At 41.2% G+C, this 20,032-nt stretch overlaps 2 protein-coding genes across 2 annotated transcripts; one reads left to right on the top strand and one right to left on the bottom strand.

Moving 5' to 3' along the window:
• Positions 1-1,146: 1,146 nt before the first annotated feature.
• Positions 1,147-13,922, bottom strand: LOC143138515 (myosin-4-like). The gene is made up of 40 exons (XM_076298964.1): positions 13,851-13,922; positions 13,541-13,761; positions 13,289-13,432; positions 13,010-13,166; positions 12,709-12,736; positions 12,485-12,602; positions 12,311-12,403; positions 12,082-12,145; positions 11,887-11,985; positions 11,664-11,767; positions 11,248-11,386; positions 11,032-11,150; positions 10,790-10,939; positions 10,503-10,673; positions 10,103-10,409; positions 9,657-9,739; positions 9,447-9,534; positions 9,167-9,284; positions 8,963-9,086; positions 8,540-8,676; positions 7,993-8,248; positions 7,242-7,484; positions 6,985-7,161; positions 6,750-6,895; positions 6,568-6,658; positions 6,093-6,482; positions 5,665-5,791; positions 5,463-5,581; positions 5,063-5,259; positions 4,704-4,887; positions 4,052-4,217; positions 3,832-3,956; positions 3,424-3,732; positions 2,986-3,189; positions 2,740-2,865; positions 2,229-2,399; positions 1,981-2,085; positions 1,799-1,894; positions 1,530-1,661; positions 1,147-1,231 (listed from the first exon to the last, which is right to left on the bottom strand). The coding sequence occupies exons 2-40, from the start codon at positions 13,742-13,744 to the stop codon at positions 1,220-1,222; spliced, it is 5,823 nt and encodes a 1,940-aa protein (XP_076155079.1). The 5' UTR covers positions 13,745-13,761; positions 13,851-13,922; the 3' UTR covers positions 1,147-1,219.
• Positions 13,923-17,648: 3,726 nt separating this feature from the next.
• On the top strand, positions 17,649-19,922 carry adprm (ADP-ribose/CDP-alcohol diphosphatase, manganese-dependent). Its single transcript, XM_076298963.1, has 3 exons — positions 17,649-18,505; positions 18,615-18,737; positions 19,004-19,922. Exons 1-3 carry the CDS (start codon positions 17,953-17,955, stop codon positions 19,303-19,305), a joined length of 978 nt encoding a protein of 325 aa, XP_076155078.1. The 5' UTR covers positions 17,649-17,952; the 3' UTR covers positions 19,306-19,922.
• Positions 19,923-20,032: the final 110 nt, after the last annotated feature.

Raw genomic sequence — 20,032 nt, 5'->3', positions numbered from 1 at the left:
CTTCCTTGCCTTACGCCACACTGAATGACATAGCGGGGCAGTACACTCCAGCCGACTTATGTTGTTTCATGTGTCGCAGACCGCGCAAGTTGGTGGGTTGGACCCAGCTGCATGTTGCCAAAATAATACCTGTCTCTGTTGTTGTTTACACCGAAAATGTGTGACCTGGGGCCCAAAATATATAAAATATGTCAGCGTGGTACAAGTAGCTTTATGGGAAAAATGTAATGTGTTAGAACGAGGTAAAAAAAATCAGGGTATTCTCACGTGAAGAGTTCAGATGCTAAAGCATCAAGGGCACCTCCGTCAAAAATGAGATAGCGATGGTGAGTGAATGCTCACTCTCCACACATAGCCTACTAGTATACCGTTAAGTTCATTAAATAATTCGCTTCAAATCCGCTAAATACCATTCTCTTCCTGGTCTGAAATATCCATTTGTTGGCAAAAACCTATTCATGGGTTTCATCAGGTCCCTTTCCACAGGTGTATTAATCAAGCACCATGCAGTCTGCATTCATAATCATGGTGCTTAAAAGAAAAGTGGTCAGACGGATTTAGAGGGTTTTGCATCTGAGCTCCCACATGCAAGACCTGTGAATCGCATATGTGTAGGCTAATGTATTTTCTGTTTCTCATTCAAGGGCCAGTGCTTGGCACAGTTGATAAGTGGCCCATTAAAATCCTTTCACTACCTCTGAATATATCCTTTTTGCTGCAGTAATGTAACACACCACTAGATGGCGTCAAGAGACCACCAAAAGAAATTAATGGCCAAACAAGAAATTTTATAGTAGCTTACTTTGACCAAAAATAGCTCTGGTATGACTTCCCTAATGACGTGCGGTCTTGTGATGGTGATCATTTAATCACTTGCTATTTTTTATATCTTATAAAAATAAGATGTTCTACCACTGAAATGTGATAAGCTCACTCACACCTGACAACCAGTCATCTTTGCACTCAGTGTAGACATTCTTTTAGACTGGTGTCCTTAATTGGACATTTTCTCTTATGTTTTATGCATAGAAAAGACTATACTCATTGAGACAAGATTCACTACAGCAGACATGGGATGCTTGTGCTTTATTTAATGTATTTCCAGAACAGATTAAGCTAAATGTCTTCTAAATACCATTTGATTGAACGTGATTGAACTCCCATTAAGTAACTACTTCATGCAGAAGAGGGAGTTTCAAATCCATCTCAGAATCCTCCATTAAGATTCAGGCTGAAAGGCAGAAAAAAGACAGAATTAGTATTATAATTTGTCATTGGAATATATGCCCATTGTATAGTGTGTGTGTGTGTGTGTGTGTGTGTGTGTGTGTGTGTGTGTGTGTGTGTGTATGTGTGTGTGTGTGTTTGGGTGTGAGAGAGCATGTGTGTGTATGGGTGTGTGTGTAAAAAAAAAATTGAATGTAATTTAGGCCAGTTTTCTAGTACATAGATTAAGCCAAGATATACTAAAAGCCCTTTTAGTCCAGGTAGATTTAACCCATGTTCGGGAAAATAGAGGGACTGTTTACCTTGCCCGCATCTCGGCTTTTGGCCCTCAGTTTGTTGATCTGAGACTCGGCGATGTCGGCTCTCTCCTCGGCCTCTTCCAGCTCATGCTGCAGCTTTCTGAATTTGGACAGGTGAGTGTTGGCCTGTTCCTCCTATGAGTGGGACACAGCCAACGGCTCATCAATGAAACTGTTGTTTTGATTGATTTCACCATTTGAATGCTGCTGATAACACTGCGCCTGTGCTAAAGACGTGATGGGCGTGGATATCTCGATTTAGAGAAACTCACAGCTTCCTCAGCCTGTCTTTTGTAAGATTTCACTTTCAGCTGCAGCTTATCCACCAGATCCTGCAGGCGTTGAGCGTTCTTCTTATCCTCGTCAGTCTGGGAATAGAGGGGGAATTGAATTTCAGATGGGAAGCTTCATGAAATGTCTTATGCTTTTACATGTAAGCTAACACTTCAATGACCTGATAGGTGAGTTCCTTCACTCTCCTCTCATACTTGCGAACGCCTTTGATGGCTTCAGTCCCTCTCTTTTGTTCAGCCTCAAGCTCGTTTTCCAATTCACGGACCTACACAAGACAAAAAAAAAAAAAAGTATAAAGTATAAATAATGTATAACATATTGAACTGATGTCAGAATTTCAAAGAGAAAACGATCATTTATTGGGTTCCTGAATGCTATCTTGCCAGGAAAAGGCTCATTTTGTGATACCCTGGCTTCCAGTTTCTGAAGCTGTTTCTTGCCCCCTTTCAAGGCCATGTTCTCTGCCTCGTCCAGTCGCAGCTGCAGGTCTTTGACTGTAATTTCGAGGTTCTTCTTCATGCGCTCCAAGTGGCCACTGGTGTCCTGTTCCTTCTTGAGCTCCTCTGCCATCATGGCAGCCTGCATATAACATGACATGGCAAGACAAAAATAGATCAGGTAGAGAAGAGAGAATGTGTAACTGGGTCCAACTGGGTTTGTGGGTCACAGGAATGGTGTTTTGTGACAGTCTATTTCCTATGAATGCACATAGTGGTTGATTATATCTGAATCTGAACAAAAGCCCTGATGACAGTGGACTGGTAGAATTTAATCATTTCTGAAAACAAAATATGTTCCATTCGGCATTTAACATTTTCTCTAAAATTATAATTTTCCTTGGATTTGTGATTTTTGCTGTTTTATCTGTCTGTAGGTCCCTTCAAGATGAAACAGTGCAGTAATCTGAGTGGATACCTACATCAGTGATGGCCTTTTTGGCCTTCTCCTCGGCATTCCTGGCCTCCTGGACAGCATCCTCCACCTCGCCCTGCAGGTGATTCACGTCCGTCTCCAGCTTCTTCTTAGTGTTGACCAGACTGATGTTCTGGAATGGACCCAGCAAATACAGAACCAGGATGACAATGAACTCCATATAGCCTACCTGACAGAACATGAGGATATACACATACAGTACAGTATCCGGTGAGTGAGAGACATTGCTGACCTGAGCGTGCAGAAGTCCCACTCGCTCGATGGCGTCCACCAACTCCTGCTCGGCCATTTTGCGGCTTCTCTCCGTCTGCTCCAGGGCCGCTCTCAGCTCTTCAATCTCGGCCTGCATGAGGTTGTTCCTGCGCTCCACCATGGCCACTTGCTCCTTCAGGTCGTCTTGAGACCTTATAGCGTCATCAAGATAGATGGCCATATCCTAAAATGTGTACATGGAGGAAGAGGTCATCATCAAGACAGGATAAGTCTGAACACTTTATTTTTTCTTGTTAAGTGCCCTACATTTCGTCACAGGACAACAAACAACCCCAGATATCAAATGTTTGCTAAATTAGACATCTGGCCGCATCTGTATCCAATTAGACATGTCAAAATAATTTTATATGATTATATGTTAAAGCCAAGTGACTTAAGATGAAGAGGCTTTAATGACCTTGATTTGACCTTGGACATTCCTCAGTTGTTTCTGACATTCCACAGCCTGCCGGTTGGCATGGCTCAGCTGAATTTCCATCTCATTGAGGTCTCCCTCCATCTTCTTCTTAATGCGCAAAGCGTCATTCCTGCTTCGAATTTCTGCATCCAAGGTGGACTGCATGGTGTCTATAACCCTTTGGTTGTTTCGCTTGATCTGTTCGATTTCCTCATCTTTCTCCGAGACCTTCCTCTCCACCTCAGATTTCACCTGGGTGAGCTCTAACTGGATGCGAAGGATCTTGGATTCTTCATGCTCCAACGATGCCTGAGAGAGAGACATGAGAATCAAAAATAATAACAAAAATAATAACAACAGTAAACACTAAAATTCAGAAAAATCTTTTGATCAGCAGAACATTTTCACCTCAGCTTCTTCCAAGGCAGTATGGATCTCTGATTTCTCAGTGTCCGTTTGCTTCTTGGACCTCTCCAGCTCATGAATGGCCTTCCCATTTTCTCCAAGCTGTTCAGTGAGATCCGAAATCTCCTCTGGCGAGACAAGAGACACCATTTTAATCAGTAGCTTGGCAATGCTGTATTATAAACCTTTGTTAAACAAAACGTGTCTTGAACATCTGTCGTACGCTGAAAGTTCTTGTTTTCCTTCTTGAAGGTCTCCAGATGGTCCAGGGCCTCTTCGTAGGAGTTCTTTATCTTGAAGAGTTCCGTGCTGAGGGAACGGCTCTCTTTCTGAGTCCCCTCCAGCTCGGCCTGGCTCTCCTCGTACTTCTGCTTCCACTCCGCAACAATCTGAAAAGACAAATGAACATGACACCTCCCTTTAGCTTTCTCTTTACACATACAGTACAGCTGGCTTCTCAAATATCAACGCCGAATGTATTTCACTGGTTCTCAACAGGGATAACTTGTGTGTAAATACTTGATGTCACTGTCTGAATTAGCTTGTTGCTTTCCCACCTTCCTGTCAGTGTTGAAAGACACTAACTTGGACTCACTTTGGACAAAGGCGTCTGCCAAATCCATAACCATAACCATAACCATAACCATAATTGTCTGATAACCTATTTCTTCTTCAACTTTCCTTCCAAAAAGTTATTCTCAGTACATCACTACATCTACCTTTAACTACATATATACAAACACTGTTGGAATTAAGTTTTTTTCCCCCCAAGAATGGAAGATCTCCATTAGGCTAAAAAAAAAGCATAAGAATGAAATGATGATAATAAAATATCAAACTCAGTCATTATGGAAAGCAGATCTGTAAAACGCTACCTTATCAAAATTCCTTTGCTTTTTATCAAGGACAGCTGCTTGGGCATTAGCCCTGTCTACATCTGCCATGAGGTCTTCCACTTCCCCCTGGAGTCTCTGCTTGGTCTTCTCTAATGAGGAACACTTTGCGTTCACCGCCTCGATGGATTCCTCAGCCTCCTGCAAGCGCTGAGCAAGCTTTTTCCTGACAGGGAGATAAAACAGTGTGCTGCTTCGTTACTGTGTTGTAAAGGGATCTTTGTCTTTAGCCAAACACTTCTGTTTCAGATAATGTCCCGATGAGCTATGGAAACCACCATGTTTAAAATCTAGTCTTTATTTTAGAGTGAGAGTGTCTGGCTTTGGCTGGCGTGTCATACTTGGCCTCCTCTAGCTCCTCAGTGCGTTGAATGGCGTCAGTCTCGTATTTGGTTCTCCACTGTGCCACCTCTCCGTTGGCCTTGGACATGCTCCTCTTGAGCTCGGCCTTGGCCTCCTGCTCCTCCTCATACTGCTCTCGGAGCAGCTCACAGTCATGGCGGGCCGACTGAAGCCCATGGGCCAGTGCACATTTGGCCTGGGAGACAAATAGTATTGTAGTTATAGTGGAATAATATAGCTATTATCTATAGAACTATAAAACAAACTTATATGCTTTTAAAGTCATTTTACATCTTGTTTCATGCATTTTTGTTATTTGAAGCAATGCTTATAATCGGTGTGTGGTTTAGACTTCAGTCTAGATGTGTTATTGATTTAGCATCAGTGAAAAATAAACACCTTTGCTTCCTCTTCAACCTGCCTCTTCAGATCTTCAATCTGCTGAGTGAAGGTTTGCTTAACTCGAGACATCTGAGAGATCAAAGCTTCTCTCTCCTCAAGCTGACGGGAAATCTCGCCTAGAAGTCAGGAGACAATGAGATGGATCTCATTCTGTATGCAAAGTTTTATAGGTCATTATTTAATTATTTTTCTCAGTTACCATTTTCAGTTTGAAGTCTTGCCCTTTGGGCATTGATTTCATTGATCTGACAGGTGTTTTCATCATGTTTTGCTTTGTATTCGCTGAGCTGATCTTCTAAGTTGCGGCATAACTTCTCAAAGTTGGCCTTAAAGTATGATAACAAAGTTTGTCATCAGAAAAAAAGAGACATATTTTTTTTGTCAAATGTTTGATCAGGAATTTTATGACATCAGCATGTTCAAGTTCTGTGAAAGGTCCCTATTTGGCTCTGATCCGTCACGCTCGATGTTTTATGCCCCCAACGTCGTCTTCCAGGCAGCGCTGCCACCGTCGGCTTAAAGGCCCCCAACCCTAACCTTAACCCATGCCTAACCCTAGTGCCTTCCAGGCAGCGCTGCCTTGAAGACAACAATGAGGGCATAAAACACCAAGAAACGATCCGTCACCTTTGATTTGGCCAAAGATTCCGTATTTCCAGCCAGGTCATCAATCTCCATCTTGTATTCACTTTTCTCCTTCTCGAGCTTTTGCTTGACGCGTTGGAGGTTGTCGATTTGCTCGGCGAGCTCGGCGACTGTGTCGGCGTGCTTCTTGCGCAGGCCGGCAGCAGAGGCCTCGTTCTGCAGGGTGGACTCCTCGAGGGCGCGCCGCAGTTTGTGTAACTCCACCTCGCGCTTCTTGTTCACCTCGATCTGGGCAGCAGTGGCGCCACCGGCCTCCTCCAGCCTCTCGCTGATCTCCTCCAGCTCCCTGGACAGGTCTGACCACTGCCTCTCCACCTTAGCTCGGGTGGCGCGCTCGGACTCAATCTCCTCCTCGAGCTCCTCGATTCGAGCCTGTTCAAGTCATCACCATGAAAATGATGACAGTCGCCCCGCACTATAACCACCATTAGCTTTGCTATCTTTATAGAGGAAATACCTGGAGCTCTTTGATCTTTTTCTGAAGCTGGGATTCCATGTTTTGCTCATCTTCAATTTTACTCAGCAACTGACTCATTTCAAAATCTTTTCTGTTGTGAACATAGAACCACAGAGTACAGAGTACAAATGAGCATGCTAGAGCATTCAGTGTTATATCATGTGTATGGAATTGTTTTGTACTTTTTGAGTTTTTCCTCCAGCTGCTGTTTGTCGTTCTCCAGGTCCATTACGGACTCCTGAGTCATCTTCAGATCCCCTTCCAGTTTCCTTTTGGCTCTTTCAAGATCCATGCGGATTTTTTTCTCTTGCTCCAATGAAGCCTCAAGCTGTAAAGAATACACCAAATAAAACTACGGACTGCATTTCCATGGTCTTTGAAAGGGTAACAGATAGGCCCAATAAAAAATGGACTCACATCATCAACTTGTTGTTCAAGTTTGACTTTGGCTTTAGACAGAGTGTTGACTTTGTCTTCCTCTGCTTGAAGATCATCAAGCACTTGCTGGTGTGCCTCTTGGAGGGCTTTCTTCTCCTTCGTCAGTTTAGCGTTATTCTCATCCAAACCAGCCATCTCCTCAGTGAGATTTTTCACCTACAAACACCAGACCATGCATGAGTTCTGATTCAGTACAAAACAGTATTGCACTTGCAGATTGACTTTTCAACACTCACCTTGTTTTCAGTAGCATGCTTTTCCTTCTCTATTTTAGCAAGGGTCAGCTCCATGTCATCAATGTCTCTCTTGAGCTCAGAGCACTCGTCCTCCAGTTTTCTCTTCTTGGCGGTCAGCTCAGCGTTCACCTCCTCCTCCTCATCTACTCTCTCACTCAGCTCCTTCATCTTGGCCTCAAGTTGTATCTTACTCTTGATCAGGCCCTCACACCTCTCCTCAGCATCGGCAAGACCTTCAGACTCCTAGGGATGTAGGTTACGGTTTATTAGGTTCATTATTTTGATATCACTGTTGACATTTTTACAACAACAGTTGGTAACAAAGTCCCTCTAACAAATGCACGGAAAACCTAACAAAAGTTCAAAAGAACAGTTGTAGAGTGGCTAGATCCATCGTTATCGAGAATCGAGGACCTGGCTTTTACAGTCAGTACACCTTTAAAATGTCTCTATACTATGCATATCTTAAAAGAGCTATGTGGAATTCTGTAGGCTGAAATCAGCCACACCGCTCTCTTCCATTGACTTGCATTGGGTTAAACATAGTGGCCACATGTGGTACAATGTGGTATTACAAGAGAGCCAGCCTGGCTTAGTGGATATCTGGACAACACAGAGTATACATTACATAAAAACAAATCTTTCCTCACATTCTGATGTTTTCACTAAAAAAGCTTCACATGGCACCTTTAAAAAACTACAATTGTACAAAATATGAATGTACAAAAATGTAAACTATTAATGAACTTACAGTGTGAACTTGTAGCTGTAAGTCATTTTTCTCCTGGAGCAGAGTCACCAGTTTGGTTTCCAGCTCCTTCCTCTTGGCCTCGGCTTTGACCAGCTCGTCCTTGCACTTAGTGAACTCCACTTTCATGGTGGCCATTTCCTTCTCTGTCTCCGCACTCTTCAGTAGCGGCTTGATCTTAAAGTAGAGCTTCATCCACGACCAGTGTTTCACATTCATGAATAAGCGGATATTATACTGGATGGTGTAAATGGATTCTCTATAAAAAAAAAGAGATAATTTCTTTCTTGAAATGATGCCCATACTTATCTTTGAGGGTTCCTCATTCCTTAGTTATGAATCTAAACACAGTACAGCAGAGTAATGAAGAACATATGAGGTTTAGAGGTGAGTCACAAAAATTGACTGGCTCAAGCCTTGAAGTTGAGCTTTAATGACTACAGAGACAGGAAATATCAAAGGTTGGAAATGAAATATGTCCTCTCTTTGTCCTCAGTGTATAAACCACTGACTCATTCCTCGACATCTTGAGTTCGTCTTGTCCTCTCACTTTCTCTCGGTCATCTTGGAGTACTCGGTCCTCATGATGTAGCCTCGGCACAGGGCCTGAGTGACGGTGATGAGGGCGGCCAGTCGGTCATCCCGCATCTCCTCCAGGGTCCCTAGCAGGCCGGCCTTGAAGAACACCTGCAAGTCCAAATGGACATCTGAGACCGGTCTTTCCTTGAATGTAATGGTGATGATTTTATAATTGTTATTTTGCTGCTTCTGTGGTGCGCTTTGTGACATCTGCTTTTAAAAGTACTCAATAGAGAAAAATGCTATATTGTTGTTGTTGTAGTACATTAGAATTAGTTTATTCCTGATACTGTATGCTGATAAGAGAAATAGGAAACAATGCTGTACCTCCTGAGTCTTGTCTTAGGCATGTACAATAAGAAGGCCATTGGTTAATTAGGACATAATAACTTGCCTTTGTGTGTCCAAATTTGTACTGAGTGTGGTCTACGTCAATCGACCCCAAGAGCTTCTCTGAGGCTTTCTTGTTGTCTATGAACTGACCTTCTGGGATCACGCTGGAGTTCAAAATTTTGTATCTGCATGTAAGAGGCATTTCGTTTAAAGAAGGTTTCAATATATCACTGCACAATGTTCAGTTAAATACTATGAATGTTACCTCTGCTTGAAATCCCCATATAGGATTCTGCTTGGAAAGCCCTTCCTGCAGATTCTGATGCCCTCTAGAACACCATTACACCTTAGCTGGTGGATAACCAGATGATTGTCCATCACACCTGAATTGAAGTAAAGAGCCATAGGTGTATTCAAATTATTATTTTAGAAAACCTGCACCTTTATTACTAGGCTACTTTACATTTCAAAGCTTGTTATTCAGTTATATAGGCCTAGTATTCAATTATCAGGGCCCATTAATTTATTTTATTCTTACGTCATACCTGGTGTTTTAGTTTCATTAGGAATAAGACACCTCACAAAATGTGGATGAGTGCTCTTCAAGTTAGTCATCAGTTTTCCAAGATTTTCCTATGAAAGGGACACATCAATAGGCTGCATTATATGCACAACTTATTTCTCTTCCCTTTTCTCTCTCCCCATCAATATAGTTACATTTAGGGTTTACGGTACTACTGCACTACTGCACTTACTCGGAAGAGAGCTGAGACTGTCTGGAAGGAAGAGCCCTTTTTCTTGGCGGCCTTCTTCCCCCCTGTGGCCCCACCACCTCCACCTGCAGTTTCTAGGGATGGACAATGACATTTAGAAATTTGAGTAAGGCACTCACCCTCACCTCCACCCCCCCTCCCAAACGGTATATAAAAATATAGACTGTTACAAAATTATTAATTTCACTCTCTCTCTCTCTCTCTCTCTCTCTCTCTCTGTGTATGTGTGTGTGTGTGTGTGAAATGAGAATGACATTCAGAATCATAAAAAGGCATGCAGTGTTCCTCTTTAGTCCACACTATCACAGATATTAGGAAGAAGAAAACCATACTTAATATGATTGTTTAGGTTGTTAACATTATCATTGTCCCAGAAAATAGTCCCCTGGTATGTAAGCTACAAGAAAACCCATCATAGAATAAAATACCCTCAGCAGAGGAATAGCTGGAGTAAAAGAAGGACAGCAGTTTCAAAGAAGACTTCTGATAAAGTTGTACAACTGTCTCATTAAGAGGGTCTTTGTTCTTGTCCAGCCAGCCAGTGATGTTGTAGTCCACAGTGCCAGCGTAGTGCACCAGGGAGAAATGGGCCTCTGCCTTGCCTTTCACTGGCTTTGGCTTTTGGAAATTGTTTGATTTGCCCAGATGCTGGTCATAGAGCTTGTTCTTGAAGGTGGTATCTGATGCCTTGGGGAACATACATTCCTCTTCAAGGATGGAGAAGATGCCCATTGGCTTTAAAACAAAGTACAATAGTATTAAAAAAGGATGCCATCTTGTTTTAATGAATGTCTACTCCGAATGTAAATAAACGACTAATGTAATTACCTTTTCAATTAGCTCAATGCAGGCAGCCAAGTCCATTCCAAAGTCAATAAAATCCCACTCAATCCCTTCCTTCTTGTATTCCTCTTGTTCAAGCACAAACATGTGGTGGTTGAAAAACTGTTGCAGTTTCTCGTTGGTGAAGTTGATGCATATCTGCTCCAGACTGTTATACTGAGAAACAAAAGAAATGTGTTACCCCCACACGGAGAGCACCCAGCGGGTCACAGGGAGTTACCTTCACTAAATAGCATTTCGTTGGACAAGGCCATAATCCAGCAAACACTCACATCAAAGATTTCGAACCCGGCAATGTCCAGGACGCCAATGAAGAACTGCCTGGGCTGCTTGGTATCCAGCATTTGATTTATGCGAATCACCATCCACAGAAACATTTTCTCGTAAACTGACTTGGCCAGTGCTCCGATGGAATTGTACACCTGTGAGTGATTACGGACAGTCTCGTAATTTTCCTTGTAATGTACAGTAGACTTATCTGAGGAGAAATTCTCGGCATTCTCACACGGCTTACCTGTTGGACAGTTTGACCCTTGGTCACATACTCGTTTCCGACCTTAACTCTAGGGCAGCACAGGGATTTGAGTAAATCTGCCGAGTTGAGGCCCATGAGGTAAGCCGCTTTGTCAGCAACTGTCATAGAAGCCCAAAACAAGAACATTTTTATTGGTGAATGAACAAAAAAACAAAAATAGGAAATGGGCGGTGAATGAATCAGGTCCATTTTTACCCTCAGTGCCGTCAGGTTCGGCCTGCTCCTCACGCTGCTTCTGCTTGAACTTCATGTTACCATGGTGCATCACAGCTCCTGTCAGCTTGTAGATGCTTATCTTCTCTTCACCAGTGAAGCCCAGAATGTCCACAGCACTCTGGAAGTGAATAAATTAACAAATAAATACAATACCAATACACAATGTGACATTGTAAACAAAATCTATCACAATAACATATTATTGCTATTATTATTATTATCATTATTATTAGTAGTAGGCTAGTAGCCTAGTAGTAATAGTAGGCTAGTAGTAGTAGTAGCCAAGTAGTAGCCTAATTGTAGTAACAATAGCAGTAACAGTGGTATTTACACGCATCAACAGTAGGCCTAGCATATACAATGACAACATTATAATGGCAGTAACATTTTCTCACATCAGTGGCCATGAGTTCATCACTGTGATTTATGCTGGCGACGGTGATCTCCCCCTGGCTGATGAATGGGAAATCATACGGGTTGGTGGTAATGAGAAGTGTTTCTGTTGGAAATGGCAAAGTCAATTTGGACAACTTGCCTTGTTTACATATTTTAGAAGCATTGATTGAGAAAGGGCTTCTGTTGAGCTGTAAAAGAACTGAAAAAAGTATTGTGTTCTACCAATGAGTTCAGGCTTTTTGTTTGACATGATCTGGTAGAAAATGTGGTAGCTTCTCTCGGCTTGAAGCTGGAATGTTACCCTGGACTTTTCCAGCAGATCTGGAAAAATTAAGCAGTTATTAATTATTACACTTTAAGGTGCTTAGTTTTTGAAATGGGATGAAGTAAACCTTGAAGCCATGGTGAAACACTCACACGTTTCAATATCAGCGGAAGACAGTTTTCCTGAAGTTCCAAAGTGAATTCTGATAAATTTGCCCTGAGGTTGTGAGACAGAAAAATCTGGATGTGATAAAACTATGCTAAACAACTATGCAACTATGCTAAACAGCTATGCTAAACAACATATAAACATTGTTAATTAAACTAAATTCTGCCACAAAATATGTAGGGAAGCATGTTTCAGAAGCATCAGTCCACTCACAAAACGGGAGGAGTTGTCATTCCTGACTGTCTTGGCATTACCAAAAGCCTCTAGTAGAGGATTGGCTGAGATGATTTGATCTTCCAGCGTTCCCTGCAGGTGAAGCATTGTGGTTAAATCACTCTGCTGATGAAAAAATGGAGATATCCATTATCAAATGGAAATGTGTCTCACCTGCATTTTGCCAGAAACTGGAGCCTCTTTCTTTTTGTCACCACCAGACACTGCAATTGTTGCAAAGTACTGGATGACACGCTTAGTGTTCACAGTCTTGCCTGCACCGGATTCTCCTCTGTGGAGTAATTACGGAACATTGCTCAAAACAAAGCTAAACAATAGCAGGTCTAAAAATGTATCATCATCATTGTAGTCTATTGTGAATCTACTTGATTACTTACGTGATCAGGATTGACTGGTTCTCCCTATCTGTTGAGAAAAACATATGCATGGACTTCTTCTTTGATATTATATATATTAAAAATAACAATAATTTTAGAGGGTTAACTTCAACACACTTTACTGCGTGGGAGGAATTAAGATGATATTACTATGATCATGAACAAGTGTAGTCAAATACATGGAAAACTTATACTATACTTATACTTATACTATACTTATACTGAGAACATATTAAGAAAATTATTACGATATAAGAAACACATGATGTCATGCGTTTGTTGTGATTCCTCTGCCGCAAACCTGTCAGCATGAACTGATAGGCATTGTCTGAGATAGAGAAGATGTGAGGGGGAGCCTCCTGGCGCTTCTTGCCCCTGTAGGACACCACAACGGACTGGTTGTACACTGGGAGCCACTTGTAGGGGTTCACAGTCACGCAGAACAGTCCAGAGTAGGTCTAAAACATCAAGTTGGATCACTATAGCTAATGTGTTTGCTAGTAACCATAAATACCACATTTTTATCTAAAACACAATTAAGTGTTAATTATTTTATAACAACATCTGGAGATTAACTCACATAGATCATCCAAGATGCATAACGCTCTTTAAGATTGTACAGCACGGATGCCTCATTGAGGTGGGTCATCATGGCCATGTCCTCAATTTTATCATATTTAGGTGGATTCATAGGGAAGACTTGGTCCTCCTTTACTGTAACAGTCTGTAGATGTCAACAGGAAATTACTGTATATTTTTGTGGCATAGCCAACCTAATGACAATAGGTGAAGATTTGATCTTTTTGTTTGGTGTTTGTTGTTGCCAACTAACCTCGCCAGCTTCAGTGTTCACAGTGGCTTTGCCACCCTCTTTGCTCTTGAGTGTGCCTTTGACATAGAGCTCCTTAGCGTCGGTTACAAAAACGGCCGCCTTGGCATCGAATGGCTTGTTCTGTGCCTCAATCCTCTCCCGTTCCGGCTTGCGCAGGTAAGGTGCGGCCTCACCAAACACAGCCATCTCTGCGTCTGAACTCATGGCTGCTGCTGCTCTTTCTGAGGAAAAGGCCACAAATTAAATTAATTATGTTTGTTTTTGTGCATTTTTTAATTTCTGTGGTGCTCACTGAAGATAGTTTATCTACCTTAATCTGATCTGTTTCTTTCAATGAACTACTATCCAGTGTGATGTTCCTGTAAACAATACATCATATATATTGCTTTTTATTCTGTCCAGTAAAAATAGCCTACCTTTCATAGAAAGCAAAAATACTGAATGACATTAGAAAGAGTCGACATACCTGCAAACGTTTCAAGCAAATGGTAATGGCCTCTGCAACCCCAGCAGCTTTTATAGGCAACTATTTGGCCCACATCATGATTGACCACCTATATTTGGATAAAAGCTTCCTGAGTGTTTGTGTGTGTGTGTGTGTGTGTGTGTGTGTGTGCGCGCGCGCACATGGGGATTTGGTATGCCGTATAAAAACATGGCATGAGGGGTTTGTCACAAATCCATAGAGGGCAGTGTTTGCCACCCTGTCTTGGGACACGCCCGAAACAGATGACCTCTTGAGGGCATTTTTCACAGGCACCACTTTGATATCACATCCAACACAAAAGGCCCAGTAAGCATGCATAAAGGATAGTAATTATCACATGAAATCTGGTCCTGATGCGAAAAGCCATCTTTGTCAAGCTGTCAGTCTATTTTTCATTCATAAAGAATGCACCTACGTGAAATGTCACATTGTACTGCTGGGTCATGTCAACCTTACCTTCTTCCATCAATTTTCCTCTCAGCTTGATCCAAGATATTTACAACTAAGTCAATGTGCTCATTTTGGAAGCATGAACACAACACAGAAACAACAGTCTTAAACTCCAATTACGCAAACAGCTGACTTGCAGACTTGGGACACTAACTCAGATATCAGTAATGTGTTCTTAATCTTATGCTCGCAGGCCAAGAACGAGGCACACCAGACCATGCGTTCAATTTGAATTCCTGAAGGATCTTCTCTGAAACCCTTGAGATTAATCCGGAGAGGGCTGGGAGTGGAAACTGCTTTGGAATTTACTCCCCTTTGATTCGAGGTGGATTTGTCGAGGACAAATTCTTCTCTTGCACGGCAGCCAAGATTGGACCAGAAGATGAGCTCATTGCTTTATACTGCCAAACTAACTCGGGATTAACAAACCTTTCTGATGTTTATGGTGATATTATTTTTTTGATGAATAGATACTGTACATTAATTATTTATATGCTGCATTGTGTTAAAAGATATCAGGACTGGTGAAACTAAATTAGTGTAAATAGCCACCTGTATTTCAGTAAACATAGTAGTGTTGGTTGGTTATTGGAAAATTAGATGTGTTTTGATAAAAGTGAAACGCCTCAGCAATTGATATTTTGTCACATCAGCGTCAACATAAGGAAACTGGTCTGCTATTTACTGTTTATGTGCTCTGCATGGAAAAGTGTACTATATAAGCTATGTAGGCCTACTTTTATACGGTCCATTACTTAAAGCACCATACTTGATGACTTTGCCAGCTTTTCTCATTTTGTTAACTGACCAAATGGTCAAAACAAATGATCCATCCTGGGTCAAATAGACCGTAAAGCTGCAGATGGTGATGTTCATTTTCAACATGTCAACAGCAGATCCTTAACAGACTTGATTTAGGATGTTAATCTAATGGCATGATGACACATGGAAACATTGTGCGCCTTCGTAGACCTTAGAAAGCCTAATCACTGAAACCAGATCAGAAGACTGGGCAGATGGGAGAAAGATGGGCGATTAAGTTGGGGTTACTTTTAATCCTGGTGTTTCTCACCTACTGATAGCAGAAGAAGGGCGTCATATGAAATATAGGAGTGCATTTTTAAAAACTGAATTTTTTTTGGTCTAGTTATATCTTGTCTACAGGACCACGATGGAATAAACAAACAATGAATCAAAGGCTGCACACTACATAATGTAAATGTGCAGACAAAAAGGATTGGCGGTCCAAGTGGTTTCTCCCTTGTAATCATGGCTTTTTCTGGAAGGTTTGTTTGACTTTGCTCTAACCGAAGGAGAAAAACAGTAAATAAACTATGCAAATCTCCTGGATTACTTCTGGGTAACCAAGACCTCCATGGTGGGATATAAATATCAAACGGTGAAAGTGAGTCATCCACCAGAAACAACTTCACATTATCTGGAAAGGCAGTCTTGGGCAGCTGACGGTCAATTTTGAGTGTTTCCTCAGGCTTCAGATGCTCTGAAATTATGTTCTATTATGCAGATAGATGATGCATGATGAGGTTAATTGTTGCATTAATCTTATAAATTGCCCATGCAACTTGTTTTTAACAATGCCAAACCCTGAATAATTATTCAATTAAAAATATATTGTCTGGAAAATAAAACCCACTTCAATCTTAATAGACTTAAGCGTAAATGGTTCTTTAAAAAATGTGTAATCAGACTTCTTGAGTGGAAGTGATGATAAAACAAGGGATGTTTGGTTTCTAGAGGCAATTGGGCCCTCACAAGGGCATAGGGGAGAGCGGGGTTAGATGTCACACGGATAAGTTGTCACATGTGTTAGATCTCAGCCACTCAAGGGCACTGGTCAAAACTGTTAATACAGAAATTATCAGAATTAGTGTCAGAGGTCATCTACGTTGGAATTTAAAATGAAAGATTTATTACCTTGATGTGAGACAACTTTAACTGTTTTTCATGTCTAAAAGTAAATTTTGAGACATTCAGTCTTTTTCTTCTAACTCATTACACAATGGGTTGACAATAAAATAATTAGTACCATTTAGAAGTATAAAGAGAGAGCTACAATTCAGTTACCTTTCATCATAGCTACTCTAAAACATGTGGCTGCTGGCCATCAAAGGAGCTAGCAATGTCAGTTGGGGTTGGTTGTCACATTTTTTGTGGGGTTAGTTGTCACATGTTGGCCTATGGACTCTTCAGTATTTCATTATATCATCATATTACCTTGGTTTCAATAGGGATTTAATCTAAATAGTCTAAAAAACAACTTAAAACATAAAATACTAATGAAAAGAACATACCTGATGTTTCCTGTTCATGTTCTCAACGCATAAGATGTATGTAGTTTTGCATTTCAATGAAATTAAACTTTTTACATTATTTTTAAGAATGTATCAATTTTTCATTTTTATCCCATTGGAATAACATTGGGACAACTAACCCCATAGCGTGGGACAACCTACCCCGTGATGGGGATGGTTGTCACATTTGCGCAAGGTGCATTTGACAGCCCACATCCTTCTAACTGACTGGATTCAAGCAGATCAAGGTCCCTCCATTTGTACCTAACACATGAGGCTTCCTTTGTGTCCTGAAAGAGAATTTGTGCAGGACACGGTTTTTGTGGAAACTAATTTTAAGTAAAAAGTGTGACATCTAACCCCGCTCTCCCCTACAGTTTCCGCTATCCCACAATGGCCTTTTGGTCATTTATGCCCATAGGACTACACTGGCTGTCCAGTAGCAACATCTAGTGTCGTTATATTGACATTACAACGACAATATCTAAAGCCCAATGTTAATTTTCTGATACCGGCGGTACACTGTCCTATGATGATGACCTGTCACACTCCCAATTCAAATAAAACTTATACCTACGTGTCTCTCAGTGAGATAAATAGCCACATAGATATAGATTAGATTATAGGCTAAATATAATATGAAATTGTATGATTGCACGCCTAAATAATGTTTCCCGTGTGGTACAGAGGTGACTACTTATCCTTAAAGCGTCATTTGAAATTCTAAGACAATTATAAGGTGAAGAAATATATGCAAACTGACGAAGATAACCCGTCGTTAGACAACGCGGTCTTCTGCGCAAAACTTGCGCATGAAGTCGTTTGTAGTCAACCCTAGAAAATAAACAGGAAGGTCGACGCTCACATAAAGACCGGTCCAGCACAATCGGCTGTCCTTGTAGTCAACTTTCTGTGAATGCTTATGAACGGAGTTTGTATAGAAATCCTGACATGTGTCTTAACAAAGCATTAAACCTTGTGGAAAACGATTTCGGACAGTGAGTCAGCAGTTGCGCAGGTGTTTCGTTCTGGCTGTGTTTCACAACTGTTATCATGTTGTGAAGGTAGGGGCCAGTCGAACGAGTTGTACGTGGAAGCTTTTCAGGCGGACCAAAACTGGAATAGCGCTATCGTTACTAAAGCAACTACGGGCAACGAAAACTATGGAAGACTGTAAACCGCCAGTTTTCACGTTTGGAATAATAGCTGACATTCAATATGCTGACATAGACGATGGGTTAAATTTTAAACAGACACGGAAACGGTACTACAGGAATAGTCTCGGGTTATTACAAAAAGCGAACGAGGGCTGGAATGAGGAAAAAGTTAAACCTAGTTTCATTCTGCAACTTGGGGATATAATCGATGGATTTAACAAAAAGTATGACGCCTCTCAACGTGCACTGGATACAGTTCTAAGAGTATTCGACCATAGCCCGCCAGTGCATCACGTTTGGGGAAATCATGAATTTTATAATTTCACCAGAGGCGCGCTTCTGTCCTCTGTCCTTAACAGCAGCACCAACCAGCAGAGCGTCTCGGATGCTGACGAGTTTTACGCATACCATTTTAGCCCCACCCACAACTTCCGATTTGTTGTACTTGATGCTTATGATATGAGCATCATAGGCCGCGAGCAGTCAAGTGAAAAGTACGAGCAGTCACTGAAACTTCTGAAAGACCATAACACCAATGAGGACCTCAACCATCCCCCAGGTAACCAGCTGTCATGTATTTTCTCTGTGTAGCCTAAGGCAAGTGACTCTGCCCTTCAAGTAGGCTACTTAACAGAGTGGTGTCAAAATGGCCATTGTGTTGTGAACAGTTTTCTCAGGACTGGAGCAGAGATTTGTCAAATTCAATGGGGGATTCAGCGAAGACCAGTTGAAGTGGCTGGACGGAGTGCTGAGTAAAGCAGACGAGGCGGAGGAAAAAGTTACAGTTGCCAGTAAGTTGGCTTTAAAATTCTATTAAAGATCACATGGACAGAGATCACGCAGAAATTAGCAAGGGCAGTAACAGTTTCCATTTTGAATGGATTTTGTTTCCATGAATGCTTACATGAACCACCTTAGTAATTACAACAGTCATAACAGTAAATTGTATCTGATCTGGGACCCACAATATTATGCCTGTGGTTGTGACCATTAATTTATTTAATAAACAACCAACAACCCCTCCACTCCACAACTGAATATCCAATGTTGCTCGCAGGTCACCTGCCAGTACACCCAGACTCAACTGACCCCATATGCCTGTCCTGGAACTACAACGAGGTCCTCTCCATCCTGCAGTCCCACAAGAGTGTTGTGTGCTTCATGGCCGGACACGATCATGACGGAGGCTACCACAGGGACTGCTCTGGCATCCACCACCTGACACTAGAGGGGGTCATCGAAACCCCTCCGGAGAGCAACGCCTACGGCACTGTGTACGTTTATGAGGACCGCATGGTCCTCAAGGGGAACGGGAGGATGTTGGACCGTGTGCTTGAATATCCTGGAAGGACTCTCTGATGCAGACCTTAACATGTTTGTGCAATTACATTTGACTTTCTATTGAGGGTAACTTGGAACTTGGAATCTCTGCTGGTTTTGGTCCTATATCTATGAAACTTGTAAGCAATGTAGTTTCTAACTCAGGACTTACATTGTTAGTCATAGTAAAAATGCGGCATTCTGATCTGATTTTTTTTCTCCATTTGGGTAAATTGTGGATGCCCTGTATGCAGAGACAGAACCTTTTCAGGTAAAAGATTACATTCACAAAGTAATTTATTTAATGAAAGTGGGTAAAGGAAATCTTTACAAATATTGTTTACAAAAAAGTATAGCCTACAAACCTTGAACACACATGAATTAGCATGTTATATATATATATATATATATATATATATATATATATATATATATATATATATATATATATATATATATATATATATTGACCATTAGGAAGACTGTGATCAGTATTGGATAGCACAGCATCAAGCACTTGAATGTAAACAAAGGAGAATACTCTTATGTTATATATATATATATATATATATATTGACCATTAGGAAGACTGTGATCAGTATTGGATAGCACAGCATCAAGCACTTGAATGTAAACAAAGGAGAATACTCTTATGTGAATTAATAAATCTGAACACATCTTTTAAAGACATACTGCTTGTCTAATATTTATTTAGCATGTATTTCTGTTTTTTTTTTTTTTATTTACATTTTAAACAAATAGGATA

Source organism: Alosa pseudoharengus, unplaced genomic scaffold (assembly GCF_046254945.1).
Source record: "Alosa pseudoharengus isolate Yale_2024_CS ecotype anadromous, Long Island Sound unplaced genomic scaffold, YU_APseudo_1.1 YU_APseudo_1.1_scf_21, whole genome shotgun sequence".
Classification (NCBI taxonomy): Eukaryota; Metazoa; Chordata; class Actinopteri; order Clupeiformes; family Clupeidae; genus Alosa; species Alosa pseudoharengus.
The sequence above is the reverse complement of the archived record's forward strand: the minus strand, read 5'-3'. Positions and strand labels throughout refer to the sequence as shown.